Below are 19,605 nucleotides of genomic sequence, written 5' to 3'. Positions count from 1 at the left end.
TCATTAGGACAGCAGCATATTGGATAGAACGACCTTTCTCAAAGGGAGCTGGGCAAATCACGAACTGATCTTCCCTGCTGCTATTTGACCCCAGCCCCTCCTGCCCCACTACTCTCCACTCCATTGTGGTTCTGTGGTCACATGTTTCAAGTGAAACAGGTTTCCTTACTAGAGGATTTTTCGAAGCCTTCAATATGCCCCTGTATCATGTGGATTTTGGAGAGTGGAATGTAGTGTGCAGTGTGTTCCAAAGTCTTTTGACTGTGGAAATTTTCTTTCTTGGAACATGTCGCAGGATGAGACTTTCCAGAACACATTTTCTAAAGTCTTTAACTAAAACATTGAATGGGTCTTTGTTTAAGGAACTTAAGCTGCCCCACTCTCACCCTCAGCACTACCATAAACACATACCATGGGTACGGGGTGGTTTCAGAAACATGAAATGAAATTAAACCTGGCTCTATATCTCATCCCTAGGGTACCTAATTTCTTGTCTTCTTCTCATATGTAAATTCAGAATATGAATGTTATGCCATTAAACTCAATTTAGCAAGGGTGTTTGGAAAATTAAATAAGGGAATTATAGTTGCCTTTTTTTGCCCGTCAAAGTCAGATGTGTTCAGAGAAATGAGTGGACCACCTTAGACTCAAATACCTCTCCTAGGAAAGGAGAGATCAGGGTTTTCATTCTTGCCTATCGACATCTCTTCAACTGCATGGCACACATCTTAATCCATCAAGAAGGTGGGCCCAGCATACTCAACTGAACGAAGGCAGGAGGATGAGGGCATCACTCACAACTTCTTCCTCACTACAAGAATTGTTTTCCACTAGTCTTTGGAGGAGTCCTTGCCTATCTGGAGCCCCTCATACTTCAATTGCAGAGGAGCTTACAGTGGAAGTATCTCTGGAGGAAAACAATTTAGTGACTCTAATCATCACCAGTTGGACATGATGATACTTTCTGAAGAGTAAATACTGATTGTGGAGCACAAGACATCAAGCGGCAACTTGGAAATATAGGTTCCATGAATAGGAAAATAAATCTTAAAAAAGTACCTGAGCTCACTAAAGACAAACCTCACCACCTTGCCACTTCTGCTGTGTGGACGGGTATATATCAGAGTGCTTCAAACATTATGAAGGGATTATAAAGCATCTGTGATAAAACAGTATGTTAATGGCCTATTAGAAAGGACACCATGTCCCGTAAGTTCTTTTATGTAGACAAGTGAATTATTCTATCACTTAGCTCTCCCAGATTTGTTCCCTGAATCTTATAATGGAATTAATGGAACTTATCTAAGTAATCATTGGAAGGATCAAGTAAGTTAAACTGCTCTGGGAACTGGAAGGCCTTCTATAAACATTAATGATTACTATTCACTTACTGTGACTCATATCTTCATTTGAAAAACATTTATTGAAAACTTATACCATGATAAGAAACTCTAAATGATGTTCAGATTACACAAGGCCAGGTGTGGTGGCTCACGTCTGTTATCCCAGCACTCTGGGAGGCCGAGGCTGGTGGATCACTTGAGGTCAGAAGTTCAAGACCAGTCTGGCAAATATGGCGAAACTCCATCTCTACTAAAACTACAAAAATTAACTGGGCACCTGTAATCCCAGCTACTGGGGAGGATGAGGCAGGAGAATCGCTTGAACCTGAAGATGTACTTATCTGATGCTGTTTTGTGAGTTGGGTAACATGGGGAATGGGGATGGGTGGCTCAGGAGACTTGGGTCATAAACCTAGTTTTTCCACTAACTGTGAGACCTTGAACAGGATATTTTCACTTTTTTTCCTGTAATCACCTGCAAAATGAAGATAATTGAAACAGATTATAATTGAAACATAAGGTTCCTTTTAGTATTGATATTTTGTGGAATTGGGAGCTGTGAGTTCATCTTGGATGACAGGTGGAGGTGAGTAGATAGGTGAGTAGATATCCCATTCTACCACTCTTTAATTATGTAACTTTGGGACAGTTACTTCTTAGTTTCTTCATCTGGAAAATTAGTGCATTAATTATACTACTTTAAGAGAAGTGATGAAGATTAAATGAAATAATACATTTAGGACTCTGCCCAGAACAGAGTGTTACATATATGTTAATTATTATTGTTTTAACTATTATTATCACTACTTTTATATCAGGATAATAAATTCTCAGATCTGAATTTTTAGGAGTTTCTAATTTTATCTCACTATCCTATTACTAGTTTTAATAGTTTCTCCTTCTGAAAGTGATTTTGGTTGAAATTTTACATGTATTTTTAATTGGGAGCTGGTATTATTAAATGTCAGCCTTTGGATCTTGGAGGAAGAGGCAGGACATTAGAAGAGAGTGGGGGGAAGTTCTGGTGACATCAAATGTGTCTTTTCCTTCTTTCGTTACCTGCACAACACCTCCCAGGACGGATGCAGCCACAGCCATAGTGGTACACAGCACGCCAAATAAGAGACCTGAAAGAAAGAAAGAAAAATTACAACCGTAATTTCCTGAGGGATTCCTGACTTCAAGGGATGACATGACCCCCACTCAGAACTGTCTCTGATGGAAGCCCTTTGCAAAGGGATCTCAGTGAGGACCGTCCTCCACATTCAGCCATCATCAGCCCCAAGAGAGGCATTTAGGAAGTCTCTCTACCAAGGAAAAGTTTCAATGACCTGCTCCCTCAGGCCAGGCGGAATGAACTGGTATCCAGCCTCAAGGGTTATCCTAAGCTTCTAGAAGAAATCTGTTATGTGGAAACTACATGAAAATGTGGGAAAGGTCCAGACTAAATCTAGACAAAATTAGTGGAAATTAATTCCAGGGAAACCACCCTCTAGCAAGGAGCTGAAAAAGAAGCTACTAATTCCAGGAGTCCAGTAGCTTTTCATCTTAACAATGGTTAAATAACGTCTACACATTCTACCTAACAGATTTCGCACATCTGGAAACTTTTTCAGATTTTTCCCTTTGGCACTTTATTTGTATTTTCCTTATGGTCCTTAGTTATGCTACATAATGATTTATTTGTTTCTATATCACCATAAGGGCCTTCAGAGTACAGTGCTCTTCTGGTATCATAAAAGCTCACTAATAAATCAGCATATATGTTTTAGTCAACATGTAAAAATAATGTCTTTTCTAAACCATCTTTTAAAAAGCCATTTTTTATACATCTTTGTTTAAAAATCATCTCAAGAGTACACTGAATTCCAATAATAACACATAAACTAAATAATAGAAAGGCAAAAAGTAGCAGGTAGAGACAGAGACACAGTGACAGAAATGGAAAGAAAACTATTGTGTTGATTCTTTTTGAACATTCTCTGTCAGCTATACATCCAGCCCAGTTCCCAACATGACTATTAATTCAATCTTATTGAATACCAACCATAGATTTGACACTGCACCAGATGCCAGTGCTATAAACTTAGAACGTGATTCCTGTCTCTAACAGCTTTCACTGTAGAAAGGAACTACTTGTAAATTAATCCAACAAGTATATGCATATACCCAAGAACAATGCCTGGTACACAGCAAGTACTATGTATTTATCATTTTTATTTTATTTCAAATTCAGTACATGATATTTCCTATCAGGAACTTACTCTTAAAATGAAATCAGGCTAGCAACTTTTGAGGCTCTCTTTTCCAGCTTTTTAAATAGTGAATTATCATTAACAATGTGCATTTTAAAATAATTTGGGGGAAGTATGCAGAAGTCCACAATTTACTTTTAAATGTACCAAAAATATGATGGATTAATGGATGGATAGACAACTGGATGGATATGCTAAAAAGCAAGCTTAGGAAAATATTAATGGAGAATCTAGGCAATGTATACATGATAATTCACAATAACATTTTTAAACTTGGCCAAATAATTTAATTTTTGTAATAAGATATAAGGAACATAACACAATAGCATAATTAAAATCATTATTGTTAAGAAGTTTATATAGGGAGAATTCAAGGTAACATAGAGAAAAACTTGAATTCTTCAAGTATACAGAAGAAAAGGACAAAGTTATGAAAATAAGAGAAAAAGTAAAAGATATGGAAAACAACCTAAATTAGAAAACCAATTAAGCATAAAAGGGATGGTAAAACTATTCATATTTGCAAGCAACAACCACACTTTCAATAAAATCAATTTGCATTTTAAGAATCAATGAGAGTTGAGTAAATGGTCAGATATATCATTTTCAAAACAAAAACAAAAAATTACAGCTTCCACAATGACAATAGTTTATAAGACATTATGTGGAAAGCATCTTACTCATAATATCAAGGAAAGGAGGAGGAGGAGGATGAACAAAAGAAGAAGAAGAGAGAAGAGAAAGAAGAGAAGAGCGCGAGGGGGAGGAAGGAAGAGGAGCTGAAAGAGGAAGACGTTAGTATAGTTAATACGTAAGATTTAAAAAATACGATACAGTTAAATAGAAAAAAATAAATTCTATTGCTAGGTGGAAGATTGACAAAGATATCAGTTGTTTCCAAATATGTTTTCAGGTTTAATGCAATCCCATGGGATTGAGGAGTGGCAGTGGGGGGTTCAGATAGGTTCCATGGAATAAACGTTAAAGTCATTTTGAAAGAATAAATAGTAATGAATAGCCAATTTTTTTTTGTAAAAATTACAATGGAAACATTTTTAATTTTTAAACTGAAAGAAAAATGAGAAATTGTTCTATCATATATTTAAATAAAATACTACAAAGCTATAATATCAAACAAGATGGTTTAGTCCTGTAATTACAGAAAATAAGTATATACTATGAAATATATTCTTATAGATGAAAAAAATTTATGTTATATATTTTTATTAATGAAAATATGTTTAAAACAGGAATATTGGAAAAATAATGCTGGGGAAGTGAACTATATAAAAAAAAATCTTAGTGGCTGGATATGGTGGCCCACGCCTGTAATCCCAGCACTTTGGGACGCTGAGGCGGGTGGATCATCTGAGGTCGGGAGTTCAAGACCAGCCTGACCAACATGGAGAAACCCCATCTCTACTAAAAAAAAAAAAAAAAAAAAAATTAGCCAGGCGTGGTGGCACATGCCTGTAATCCCAGCTACTCGGGAGGCTGAGGCAGGAGAATTGCTTGAACCCAGAAGGCAGAGGTTGCGGTGAGCTGAGATCATGCCATTGCACTCCAGCCTGAGCAATGAAAGTGAAACTCCATCTTAAAAAAGAAAAAGAAAAACAATTTAATTTATCATCTTAGATAATAAATCAAATAAGTAATTTAGATGTATTAAATATAAAATATAAAAGTACTTACAATCTAAAAGAAAATATAAACATAAGTTTTTAATGTAAGAAATTTATAAGCATAAAGAAATGATAAAATAATAAAAGAAATGATATATTTGATCAAACAAAATGAAATTTTCTGTACATGAAAAATATGTTTAAAAATAATTAAGCTGGTAGACATTCTACAACAGACAAAGGACTTACTTCCTCTCTACGTAAAGAGATTTTGCAAACAATAAAATTTCTACTGTCTCATCAACAAATATATAGAAAGCATAAATAATTTTTTTACAAAAATATACAAATCATTACTATCTGAAAAATAATGGTCTATATTTCAAAATATGTAAATTAAAGCAAAAATGTGATGCCATTTTGTCTACTAACTTGGGCAATTTTAGAAAATAGTAATATTAAGCACACAAAAAATGTATCAACACTCACTGCTGCCACATAATTATGTATTCAATCCTGCTAGAACAAGATTTCATAATACATACCAAGAAAAATAGGTATAATTTTATTTAACAATGTACATAAGTTTTCCCAAATTACTTATATTTTCTATTAGTAAATACATAATTTTTTTATACTTTAAAAAGTAAACCTTGTGAAACTGCAATTTCTCTGGTAAGTGCTGAACTGATTATAAACATAATATGCAATTGCATGATTAAGCAAGGAGCAATTATTCTTTGATGGGGTTACTGGGAGTTTGGTAATAAGGAACAGTTCTTCAGAAAAGAATTCGGCTTTTCTTTGTCAAGGTGACTGGCCATAGTGAGCACAACATCTTCCCATGTAGAGAGACTAATGACCATCACACAGTGTAATCAAGAGAGATTGATGTGATTAGTCTGCAGGGGCATCCAATCTTTTGGCCTCCCTGGGCCACACTGAAAGAAGGAGTTGCCTTGGAGTACATAGAAAATACACAAACACTAATGATAGCTGATAAGATTTTAAGAATTTAAAAATTACAAAAGATTTTTAAAATTACAAAAATATCCAGAATGTTTTAAGAAAGTTTACAAATTTGTGTTGGGCTCCATTAAAAGCCATCCCGGGCCGCATGTAGCCCACAGGCCATGGGTTGGATAAGCCTCGTTTAGAATGTAGGGTAAGTATAGAAGAGTATCTGAAAATAAAATTAGTTAAAGTAAACTAGCTAGCCATTCTTTCCTGATACCCTGCCGGATCTTTGGAAGTGTAAGAATCTATATGTGGGATTCTTCACATGTCTCACTGTGCATTTGTGTTTATAAGTGTGTCCTGAACAGCACGTGCAGGATTTTGACATGTACCACACGTACATTTCATGATATGGAATAGAAGGTCCACCAGCTGTACCTACATAAGCCTTTACTGATCCAGGTGCTCAGCTTGTCGGAGAGATGGGGAAAACAGCTCTTGACAAAATCCTCAAAGGTCACTGTTGCCAAGGCATTGATGCTGGCAGCCACGGTGCTATAAGGAAAGAAAAGTGAGAACATGGTCTAAGCTACGTAAGGCAGAACTACCAGCCTGCCCTCTCGTCCAGGGCAGATAGATAAGGCAGGGCTCTAGGAAAAACAGATGCGGACAGGTCTCTATCTTCTGAGACTCCATGGGAACTATATGGCCTCTTTACTCATCTTTCAAATCTTTTTCCATGCTATTGCTCTTAAATTTTTTCCATGAACTACAGTGAAGAAGCTAGGCTTTCATAATCTAACACCCACTAATTCCTCTTAACAAGAGGTTAAATGACCTAGCAGGCAGCACCAGAGGAAATGTGTGTGTGTGTGTGTCTATGTGTGTATTCAGGTTGGAGTGGAAACAGAGAGTAGTGACTACCCTAACCCAGGAATCAGTACAGCCTGCCACTCATTAATTATTCATTCATTTATTTATACATCGTTTTATTCATTCTGGGTATCAAGCATACAATGGTGAACCAGGAAGACATAGATCTTGCACTCTAACTGGTACACAAACATTTGACAACCAATTATTTACCTGCTTACAGTTGTGAAATTGTTGTGAAGGAAAATAGCAAGGTGCTATAAGAGCATACAGAGACCTAAATTGATATGTAGTTTGGAAAATTTTCCTTAGGAAGTGACAGATAGGCACTGGGAAGATCCATGCAAAATGGGAAAAAGATGTTGTAGGAAGAAGGAAAACTTACATATAAATATCTCAACATAAAAAGGAGCTGTTACATTCAACAACCGAAAGCTACCAGCGTTGCTGGAATGATATTATAACAGTAAAAGAGAAAGTGGCAAGAGATAAGACTGGGAAGTGTCCACATATCGAAACTGCATAAAACCTCTGATATTCCGTCTCTCACTTTCCAATCAGAGCTCAATCTTATTTGACCTAAAACTTGCTTAGGTGACACAGCACCTGAACGTTGGGGTTTTCTTTGCAGAATGACATGAGACCTTCTTTAATTCCTCATACAGACCTGGAATATTTTAGCTAGTGTAATAGATAAAATATTCAATTTAAGTGATGCAAAATCACAACTATGAAAAAAAATTCTGGAAAAGAAATAGGCCAATGAACAAAAGATGTCTAGGAATTTGTAACTTTTCCATTTATATTAATTAAAAATTATTCTGTTATCCTCTGGTGCTTACTTGAACACAAGATATAGCTATGACTTCTCTAAGTAATATATACAGAGGAAGTAAAAACTGTCCAAGACCCATATCTGAAAACTAAGTGCTTTGGGGGTACTGTTCGTATTTTTCTAAGAATTAAAACATAATATGTGACCCCTGCCAGACTCCTCTTCTATCTGGAGCTCCATAAAAGTTAAATAAGGAGAGAAGAGGATTAAATAAGAGGACTTTTTGTGCTCCCAAAATCTTTGTCTTAATATACATCTTGTGAAAGTTTCCAACATCAAGGTTAATCTTTGAATCCTTTGGGTGGGAGAGAGCAGAAAGTTGAATTTGGCCCAGAAGGGTAAGGTTTGTAGAACCTTTGCAGGGTTGCACTGGCAGTCAGGTGTATCCATATGTCAATTTTCAGATTTTAAAGCTGCTACAAGATAGTGCAAATATTTTTTCCCCTGTGTCTCAACCACTATCTCCCCATTCTATCCCCACTCCTGTCTTTTCCTTTCTCTGTCCCCACAGTCTCCTTGTGGTTGTGGCAGCAGTAATCTCTCTATACCATATGTTGTCCAGTGTGTTTCTTCCTTGAAAATTTGGGACTTAGAATAAAGGAATCAACACTCTTTTATGGGGGATTTATTCTGTTAACAGCCATATTTCTCCAGTCTGGAAAGAGTGAGCCTCAGAGTAAGAGAGCAAAAAATAAAGCACGTAGAGAGAGACAAAAAGACAGAGTGTGACCCTTACTGGTGTTTGAGTCTCTGGTGCTCATTATCTCTGTCCTTAGTGTCCTTGAGATCCTAGGACCAACACCATAGGACATTGTCTCTGCTAAAAGTTTTGAAAGAGCAAAATTATATATCCATTTCAAAAATGCTAAAATTTTACCAAAATATACCCCTGAGATAAACATCTTTTCTAAAATTAGCATAAATATATGCATTTTATTCTTCTACTTTTTAAATAATTTATGCAAATATTCTCAAATATAAATAATACCTTTCAAACCGAAAGTCAATACCTTATTAAATTGTAAAATCAAAGAAATATTCCTTTTAGAGTACATAATAAAAGGAGGATTTCTGTTATTACCTTAATTATTTATTATTGTTCTCAAAGCACAATTACATAAGAAAATAAACATAGAAGTACGCCTATTTAAAAGAAAGAAAATAAGTCAAGAGTATTTGCAGATAATCGATTACAATCAAACCCCAAAGAATCAACTAAAAATATTGTTTTAAAACCCCCAGGTATCAGGAAAGTTCTGTAAAATAAAATTAATTAGGGTATCAGCCTAATAGATAAATTATATTTTAAAGCACAGTCATCAAAATTATTGGTGTTGGCATAGCTAAAGACCAATACATCAAAAGAATGTAAAAGATAATTAAGAAGAGGTATCAACTACAAAGAAGAATATAGAATGTAATAAAAGTAATATTTCAAGTCAGTGGTGAAAAATGGCCTGTTTATTAAAGACAAAAGGGACAACTTGGTTACTAGTTTACAAGGAAAATAAAGCAGGAACTTCACTTAATTTCTTATATCACATGTATAGTCTAGATAATTTAATAATGTTAATATTGAATAAAATCATAAGTATACTAGAATGGTGTCTAGTTGATTATTTACAATCGTAGAATGGACAAACCTTTCTGAGCATGATGTTAACCCTGAAATCAGGATGTAAAACATTAATATAAATTAAAATCTTTATGTGCTCAAAAATGTCATTAATAAAGCAAATAAACAATGAACAAATGAGAAAAGCAGTCCTTAACCTAGGTCAATTGGCTACTTTTCTTATATATAAAGAGGCAAGCTCATATCTTCCTGACAGAGAAGACCAAGTCTTCAATTTGTATATCACTCACTCCCTTGGTTTCAAACCTTCTAATGACTTCCTATTTCACTTGAAATGCAAACTCTACCATTTTATGAAGGCTCGTCATGATTTGATTCTTGCTCACCTCTTCTAACTCATCCCCACCTGCTCTGCTCCCAGGGCCTTAGGTGCCAGTGTTTCCTCTGTTCTTCAAATACTCCATACAGTTTGTCTCCCCAGGGCTTTAGTATTTGCTTTTCCCCCTACCTGTAAATGTTCCTGCTTGTGTTCTTCACATAGCTGGCTTTTTTGTATCCTTTAGATTTCAATACAAGTATCACATATTCAGAAAGGAGTTCCTTAAAGAGCCTAACAAAATTAGGACCCTCAGACCTCACCTCTCTCGAGGATACACGCTGTTATTTCCTTTATACTGTTTGCTATTTTCAGACACAATCTTATTTATCTTTTTTACTCACATGGCCATCTGCCATGTCTGTTAGAAAGCAAACTCTGTATAAGCAAGGACAGTGCTTATGTCAGTCTTGTTCTCTGCAATATCCCTGATGTCACCAACTGTGTCTGGTATAATATAAGCCTTCTAAAGTATTTGCCATAATAAAATGCATGAATGATTTTGTATTTAGAATAATGCCCTTATTTGAGAAATGGAAGTTATTAGCTGTCTGATGTGTTATTAAAGATGAGATGAATGGAATGCAAAGAATAGATGTGCAGAATATATAGCCATGCATTGCTTAATGGCAAGGCTATGTTCTGAGAAAATGCATTGTTAGGTGATTTCATCATTGTGCTAACATCATAATGTGCTTACATAAGCCTAGATGGCATTGTCTGCTATACACCTAGGGTATATGGTATAGCCTACTGCTCCCAGTTTGCAAACCTGTACAGAATGTTACTGTCCTGAATACTGTAGGCAATTGTAATACAATCGCAAAGCATTTGTGTACTTAAATATAGAAAAGGTATGATAAAATACAGTATTAAAATATAGGGCCATCATCATATATGCAGTCCATCATTGACTGAAACATCATGTGGTACATGACTATATACATTGCAGCCGAATGAATAAGAAGAGCCAGCAGAGTGAGCTGCTTTATGTAAAGGTGATGTGAAAGTGTGGGGTCAATTAGCATCAGACAAGGTAGGATAATGAGCATAAAAGTCTTCAGTAGGGACAGATCAAGGCTTACATCCAGCCCGATCAAGGCTTACATCCAGCCCCTGCAGTTTACTAACTCACCATAGGTAATTTTTCTATCTGGCTAAATCTCATTTTCCTTATCTGTATACTGATGAGTGAATATACTGATGAGTGTATACTGATGAGTGAAGTTCTAGCCTCATATGTTGTGTGCCAATTAACAAGCAAATACAAATAACACATTCAGAAGATCAGTTTACACACAGTGAGTGCTTGCTGAATACTGTCAATCACTACACCATCATCCTTGTCATCCTTTCCATCATCATCATCAGATTGTTGTTGATATACAAACCTCAGAGTTCCACTGAAGGCACAAGCCACAAAAAGTCCTGGCAGTCCTGGCATTGTGGCAAATATCTCCATGACAAAGTATGGCATCAGCTGAAGAGGAGGCAAAAAATAAAAAAGTACAATGAAGAAAGAAAGAAAAGAAAAGAGAGAAAAAATAGGATTCGCAGCTTTCTCATTAGTGTTTGAAATGTGGGAAAATAGCTTTTGAGCAAAAGGAGGTAGGAAGTTTATTTTCCTTGTTTTCAATATATGCCATTTTCTTTCCTGTTTATCCTGAATGTTAGCAACTAAGCCCTAAAATCAAACCCATAAAAGTAGTCTTCAGGGAATCTAGATATGATGTTCTACTCTACATCCAGGTTTGTGGCAGAGGAGTCCCTCTTTGACAGAGCAGGACAGTTAAATACATATAGAGAGGGAAGGCAAATGATTGCTTCTCATGAGCATATTGTCCATAAATAAAGTTTTCAAAACCATGTTTACTGTACTATATCAGCACAATATTTAAATTATGCTGAGAAGACATGAAAAGAGGCAGGCATTGTGGAAATAAGGATCATTGTCTCCAATCTGAGGTTCCTTAATCAACTGTGAAACCTGTAGGAAGAGTCCAAAGGCAGCAGCAACATCCAAAGCCATGGTTCAAGCCGCATTCCACTGTTTCCAACCTTGCTATGTTACCAGGCCTTGTCTTCAGAAACAAGGTGAGGTGCCCTCTTTTTTTTTTTTTTTTTAGATGGAGTCTCACTCTTGTCACCCAGGCTGAAGTGCAGTGGCGCCATCTCAGCTCACTGCAACCTCTGCCTCCCAGATTCAAGCAATTCTCCTGCCTCAGCCTCTGAGTAGCTGGGATTACAGGTGCCCGCTACCATGCCTGACTAATTTTTGTACTTTTAGTAGGGACGGGGTTTCGCCATGTTGGCCAGGCTGGTCTCGAACTCCTGACCTCAGGTGATCTGCCTGCCTCAGCCTCCCCAACTGCTGGGATTACAGGTGTGAACCACCGCGCCTGGCCAAGGTGCCCTCTTTTTTACATTCTCATTCCCCTATATTTGAACCTGGTAGATGCAGATATCACCAAAGAGAAGAAAGAAGCCAACTTCTTGGGATTTGAGAAATAGTGAGCAGTCCAGGCAGAAAAAGAGAAAAGCCAACATTACCCAACAATGACCAGAAGCATGCTCATTCCAGACATTCCCCACTGTCCTCAAGAAAACCCATACCTGGTCTGGTGCTGAGATGATGCCCGAAGTCCAAGGGTCACAGTCTTTGAAGTGAGAGTACATGATTAAGCCAGAGAAGACAGCACACACCAGAATGATCCAGAGACCCAGCAAGTTAAAATACAAGGCCCTAGAAAAGAGCACATAGGCCTATTGGTAGCCTGCATACTATATCATGGTGTGGTGAGGTCATTATCAAGTACTCAAGGTAAAGGATTTTAGACCTTTTTGCTAGTAAAATAAAATTCTACAGCCTTTAAGAATCACTACACTTTATACTTTTGTTATTTTTTTTTCTTTTTTTTTTTCGCTTGAGAACATTACATTTTTAGACTCATTACCAAATTTAAATAAAGTAAGATTTTTAAGTGAATTTTCCTTTGAAATCAGGAGTTTTCTGCAAAGTCTTAATATGTGTGGTATGAGATCTATTCTCTTGGATTAAATTTCACATACCAATCACTCATATTATATAACTTCAAGTGATTTTCCCCCTACTCAATTCATAAAACTGTCAAAAAGGCAACTTATATTTTTAACATCTTTTTCCAGAGGGATAATGAGCTAATACAGAAATAGATAAGTGTTGGAAATATTCACTTTGGAGATTAATGCAGGTAAAAGTTAGAGTTGGTTTGTTAAAAAGACAACAGAAGTACGAAAAACTTAGGATCATCTTACCCATATTATGTGGAGCAATTCATTTTATTTTAAAACGCACAGATATGCCTAATTCCAGCCTGGGTGCTTTTGTAGTATCCTACAGTTATGTTGTATTCATTACTGTCCTTTGAAAGTCAAAATTTTACTGATTTCCTCAATTCCAGAGAGGACATGAAAGTAGGCTGGCCTTACCTTGGCCTGAGAGAATAAACAAACTCACTGTGGAGATGGCCACAGGGGGCCAAGAGAGCAATGCTGAACATTGTCTAAGATCTAGTCACTGTTTGAAGGGAATCATATTTAAATGTAAGGACATACATTTATTTCAAAGTCCTCTAAAACCTATACTGTATAAGTGTACTTGACTTTCAGAAGACCCTTCAATCAAAGTCCACATTTATAAGGCAAATATGCCAGATAATTATCCCATTTAGAGGAGTTTTCACTTCACAATTTAAAGTTTTTTAAGAAGTTTTTATCTCAAAGGCTACTTCCTTGAAAGTATTTTGCCAATGCAATGATTTTTATGTGTTTGTTTTTCTTGCTGGGCTTTGGGAATACAATTGCTACATAAAATGAGCAATACTGATAACTGCTTTAGTTGTACTCTGGCTGTCTCCAACCTTCAGGCCAACTCTATTCAAGCCTTTGCTCTGGCCGGCTAGAGAGGCTTTCCTGTTCATCCTTGTTTGTAACAGTCACTTCCTGCTTTCTTGTCAGTTTCTACTCCTTAGAATTAATTATGTCACTATAGTATTTATGATCTGAAATTCTATATTTATTCATGTATTATTGTTTTGTGTTCCCAGAGCACTGAACAGCTTCAGCATATAGCAAACATAAAATTATTTTTTTGGTAAGAAATGATGAAATGATTGAAGAAATTAATGGTAGAAATTCATTACTACATAATTACATTTTTTACACTGTTTCTTTTTAAAATATACCATTGGACCTGGAGTTAAAAGTCTTTACCCTTAACAAGTATGTGACTTTAGGCAAGTCACATAACACTCTGAGTCAGTTATATCATCTGTAAAAAGAATGTAATGTAACTGCCTTACTTTTTATTATAGGATTATGAGGATTTAATGAGTTACACTCTGTAAAAATATGTGGAAGTTATATAGCCATCCAGAGGACAGTCATATATTATCCAAAACAATCTTACAAGTTTATTGGTCAACTATGCAAAATGAGAAACCAGTGGCAATAGAACATTAAAGTCGTTGTATTTTTAATCTGTTTACCATTTGAAATGGACGTTGGTTCTATACAGGGTTAATTCTTCTGTTTGTAAAATAGGCTTTTTCACTGATCCATTCAGAAAGCATTTACTGGGCAACTGTCTGTACCAGGCCCTGTTCTAGGTACTGTGGCTATAGCAAGAAGCAATGCAAAACCCAACCTCGTGGAGATTACATTTTGGGATTAGAAGCAGGTAATGAACACTGAAAATAAATAAATAAATACATACATAAATAAGATAAGATAATTTTAGATCTGATAGAGATAAGGGGAAAATAAACTAAGGAAATAGAAATGGAAAAGCAACTGTGTGTAGATGTGCTCATCGTAATTGGGAGATGGGACGTGATACCCTGCATCAACTCCTACCCTCACAGCACCATTTGCTACCAGCAGACCTGAAAGATAAACAAGGGTTTAGAAACACAAACAGTTAACTTCCAGGAAGCACATGTAACTGTCTTGGTAAATGATACTATTTCTAGGTGCAAGGAAGATTTGGCTTTAGATTAAGTTGTCTTTGGTGAATAATCACATTTCTGGTCATGAAACCAAATGTATGTATATGAGCCACTCCTGATTCTAACCCATGCCCACCTTCAGTGTGAACTTTATGGATCTATTTCTACCTACCTATATTGCAGGATTAATTTTCCTCAAGTACTAGAGATTTTTTGAAGCCCCATGGAATGTCTTAATGACATTAGGCTCTCAGATAATGGAACAAAAGCAAAACATCTCATCGGCATCTGCAGAGCCTCCTAGGTGACAGTCAGTCAGCAGCTGGCTCTGAGTGGCTTCCAGATGCCCCTGAGTGCCCTCAAGGCTCCAACTACGTGACAGATGGGAGCCCTCACCATTTCCCCACCACAGCAATCTCCCCTGCAGCTCTGTGCACTGCAACTGTACCGAACATCTGAACTGATTTCTCTCTCCTGAATTTTATGAACCCTGTCACCTTAGATTCTCTCAGGGATCCCTTTTCTAAAGCGAATTTTTATGTTTCGTCTTTCAATATTCTCACAAAATCACTATCACTGTCCTAATCCCTTCGTGGGAGTCAGCATGAGTGGAACCAGGAATGGCAGTCCTGAATGTTAAAAAATGATGTACATTTGTTAGGAAATTGTGTACATTTCTTTCTTCATGAGTATGCCTCCTTTTCTGCCAGCTTTCTTACTCACTAAATACTAGTAAAACAAATTCCAATTTCCAGGTAACTATAGGAATGGGATTGTATTTATTTTTCTTGAATTAAACTACTTTACTAAACGAGGTTTCTAAGATTTATATACAGAAATATGTGTGTGTGTACACATATTGATTGATTACAGCTATATAATTGTATTACTTGGTCTATCTTGTTGGAAATGTCCTAGTTAGATAATGATAAGTTCATTGATGGCTTCTGATTAGTTAGCCTTAATTTTCATTTACATATATATATATGAGTGTGTACACACACACACTCACATATATATGCCCATCCATACATGTGTGTGTCCCTGTGTAATACATACACACAAGTATGACCTTCTCAAGGCATTACTTTGTTTACTAAGCGATAAACATTTAATAAGCACAAAGCATTGTTCTTGGTCTTGTGGGGAAAAATGATTAAAAAGACACATTTCCTAACTTTCAGGTATTAACATAGAGAAATTAGGCATATTCGCAAAAGAAAATAATATAAACTCATAATAGTTTTAAAAACTAGATATAACAAAGAATTATTATTTATTTTACCAAAGGATTCTTCTCTTTACAGGTATAGCCAACTATAATTTATTTTAGAGCAGAATTTTAAATGAATTTTTCAGATTAAGTCACATGTATTTTCAATAACACAGCTATTTGATAAAGAGATGACCACATGTGTGGAGGATTTGTTACAATATTATTTATTGTAATAAGATTTGAATTTGTTACCAGTGAATTGATGGAACACCAGATAATGCTTTTATTTCCTTATTCTGAGAGCTGTGAAATATTACATTACAGTTCTCCTTTTGGAATTCAGCTTACAAAATGGTTGAATCATTTCCAGGCAATTTTATATTTTATTTAGTGAACATAAGAAACTGTGCATTGAAAGCATTTTAAAATCACTTGGGGAAATATTCATAGTGACTATTTTTCTAAGAAAAGTTTAGTGTATCCTGGTTAGGCTGGGGAGGTTGAAACCTTGGGAAGCAGCACTGAAGATGAAGAATCATTTTGGATGCAGTTTTGGCTTATTTCTGCCAGTTTTGTGAAAGTGTATATAACTTTGGTCTCTATTTTGGAGCATGGATAGCTTGCTGGGCTTGGAAAACACTTGATGCTTGTGCCTCTGCTTGTATCCTTCAGAGAAAGCAGACCAGGAAACAGTCAGAGCAGCTGAAGTTCCATTGTGGCTTGCTACATTACCCTTTGTTTTCTTATTTTTTAAAGCTCTCCTTGGAAACTTTAAGAGTACAAACATCTGTTAAGTGAGCTTAACCTTTGCAAATATAAATGAAGCTTAACTTGGGCTTTTTCTGGTAAATGCCTATATCAAACAAAAAAAAAAAGAAACTTAATGCTAACCACTCAGAAACCACCATCTAACTTACAGATATCTAACTAAGAAATTTCCAGTCGGATAGACCAAGTAAGACAACTGTACAGATGTAACCAATAAAATATTTCCTTTGCTTTATTTCCATGTTTAACCTATAATTTTTCCCCTTGTGCTCCCTCAATGGAGGCCTTGAGCTACTTCTATTTGATAACTGTCTAATTCATAAATCACTGTTCACTTAAATAAACTCTTTAAAAATTTAATTGTGCCTCAGTTTACCTTTTAACCCATGAAAAGAAAAATAATAGTTGAAGAGACCACATGCTAAATCAAGTGAGGAAGAAATGTGAGCTATTTACCTTTGCATTGCCACCCACAGTACCTAATTTAATCTAGTAATTTCTCAATAAATGGAGGCAGCAAATAATTGTGAGAAAAGACAAATCAACTTCAGTTCATACCTCTTCTCGGCCACTTCCTGCTGAGATGACAGTAGTAACGCTTGGCTCAAAAAGTTGGAAGAGTTAAGTGAGTCTCTCTGCCTCTCTCTTACACACACATACACACACACATACACACACACACACACACACCCCAAGAGGAAGTATTAATATATAATAAGTACCAAATAAGGTAAGATAAAACATTAAAATTTGTCTTTACTGAGAACTTACAGCTTAGCATGCTTTTCTGTTTTGCAAGAGATGCATCGCTGAATAGTTGATTGATTGACCCCATAGATTCCGAGCCATGTAAAAGTTCCTCCCACTGTGATAGTCCAAAAAGTGTGTCGCCTGAGAGGATCTACATCAAAGCTATGAGACAGACAGAAATGAGTGAACAAAGATATTCATTTGATGCCCAAGATATTATTTTAGGTGACAAGGTCATATAGCTAAATCTTTGTAAAGTATGAAAAAATTGCATTGGACATACTCAAATATATGTAGTCGAGATCCATTTGTTGAATGCTCTAATACATTGTGGAATCCCCCAGCATGAGTTGATCCTTGAATGAGAACCGTTAAGAAGCCCACAAACATGACAACCATCTGAAATGCATCTGTCCACACCACTGCTTTTAATCCTCCCTGAAATAGAGAGAATGTTTGAGTCCTTGAAAACAAACCCTGTAACTCTTCTGACTCTGCAAAGCCTCTCTGCTAATACATGCATGCATTCTTTTGTTTATTCAGCATCAGCCACTGAGCATCTTTTATGTGCCCAGTACTGTGTTAAGCATGAGAATAAAATGAAAAGTGAGACAGACCCCTTCTTTAACTTTATAAAGTTTATAATCTAATGGGAGAAGCAGATGTTAGACAACAAGATAGTGATTTACTTAAAAATGTGGAAAGTGCAACTAAGAAAGACAGGTTACTATAGGAGCATAAAACAGGGAGCCCTGACCTGGTATTGAGGAAATGATGTTCAAGCTAATTTCTGAAGAATGAGTAGGAATTTACCAACTACAGAGGACAAAGAGAAGAGGGAACCAGCATGTGTGAAGAAGCACAGCTCCCTGAGGAAATACAAGAAAACTGGAAGATGTTGGTCAAAGGTGTGAAACACCCAAAGAGGAATTTGCTCTTTGGGTGAATTTGCTAGAGGCCTGGCCACACAGACTTTGATGAGGACACTTAAATGATTTCTCAGGAGCATAAGAAAGCATTAACAAGAGTTATATGATGAGAGATTTTGTTTCACAGCAGTTTCATTGGTGATTGTGTGGAGAATCAACTGCAGGAAAAGAAAAGGAGTTGAGAGACCATCTCAGTTTATTTCAGTAGTCCATGCCCGATATGATTGGCAGATGGAGGTAAGGTAGAGATGAAAAGAAGTGGATGGGCTTAAAAGCTATTTTGGAGGTAAAATCAACATAACTCATGATTCATTGAATACAGGTGATAAAGAAGTAAAGGAATGAAGACTAACCAATAGGGTCTGGCTTGCACAACTAGAGAAACTGTAAAATTAGTCACAGGGAATATATTTTGGGAAACTGAGATGGTAGAATATCAAACAAAGAACTAGGAAGGAATGGTATATTCCAGACATTCATGGAGGAATGAGTTTTAAGAGCTACAGAATGGTCAAATGGTGAGGTAAGCAGAACAGAGGTCCAGGAGGATTAATCTAATAGCAAAATCTAGGATACAATGATTAGGTAAGGGGTTAGAGCAGTAGTTATGAAATCCATCCCAGCTCCCCTTGAGAGTCACTTGAGGAATGCAAAAGGAAAAATAAATAATTAAATAACATTTAAGCCCTATCCCCAGGGGTTGTGAATTAATTCAGGTCTGGATTGGGGTCTGGTCCTCAGTGTCTTTTGAAAGCTCCCTCATTGACTCTAATGTAGAATTACAGTTGGGAACCTTTGGGCAAGAAGAAGGAAGGAAAAAGAGAGGGTGTTGTAGTATTGCAGGTATAGAAGCCCTTAGGACCATGATCTATGTGGGATGAGCAAGTGGGGAAAGGTGAAATAAAGTGATGTATCAGTAAGTGCTTGGGAAATGAATGAGCTCTGTGAAAATGAAATGACGTGGTATTTTTAACATTGAAAAACAGAATTATCATCTCTGGTTACTCCTCCAGAGTGTCAGGAACTTTAGTGAAAAGATGACAGGCTTCATCTTCATCTTGAGATGAAAGAAGACATTGGGGTTGCCCCATCACTTCTTTTGTAATTAAAATTGAAATTC

At 36.3% G+C, this 19,605-nt stretch overlaps 1 protein-coding gene across 1 annotated transcript in view; it reads right to left on the bottom strand.

The window, feature by feature from the left end:
* LOC105463299 (solute carrier family 5 member 12) overlaps window positions 1-19,605 on the bottom strand; it is a 53,752-nt gene that overhangs the window by 17,933 nt on the left and 16,214 nt on the right. Inside the window, exons 5-10 of the mRNA XM_011710328.3 lie at window positions 17,840-17,994; window positions 17,578-17,718; window positions 12,451-12,580; window positions 11,229-11,317; window positions 6,620-6,732; window positions 2,403-2,470 (exon numbers count right to left, since the gene is read on the bottom strand). Of these exons, the coding sequence (XP_011708630.1) occupies window positions 2,403-2,470; window positions 6,620-6,732; window positions 11,229-11,317; window positions 12,451-12,580; window positions 17,578-17,718; window positions 17,840-17,994 (696 nt within the window). The remainder of the gene's footprint in view (window positions 1-2,402; window positions 2,471-6,619; window positions 6,733-11,228; window positions 11,318-12,450; window positions 12,581-17,577; window positions 17,719-17,839; window positions 17,995-19,605) is intronic.

Source organism: Macaca nemestrina, chromosome 12, assembly GCF_043159975.1.
Source record: "Macaca nemestrina isolate mMacNem1 chromosome 12, mMacNem.hap1, whole genome shotgun sequence".
In the NCBI taxonomy this organism is placed as follows: domain Eukaryota; kingdom Metazoa; phylum Chordata; class Mammalia; order Primates; family Cercopithecidae; genus Macaca; species Macaca nemestrina.
This window is presented reverse-complemented; position numbering and strand designations above follow the sequence as displayed.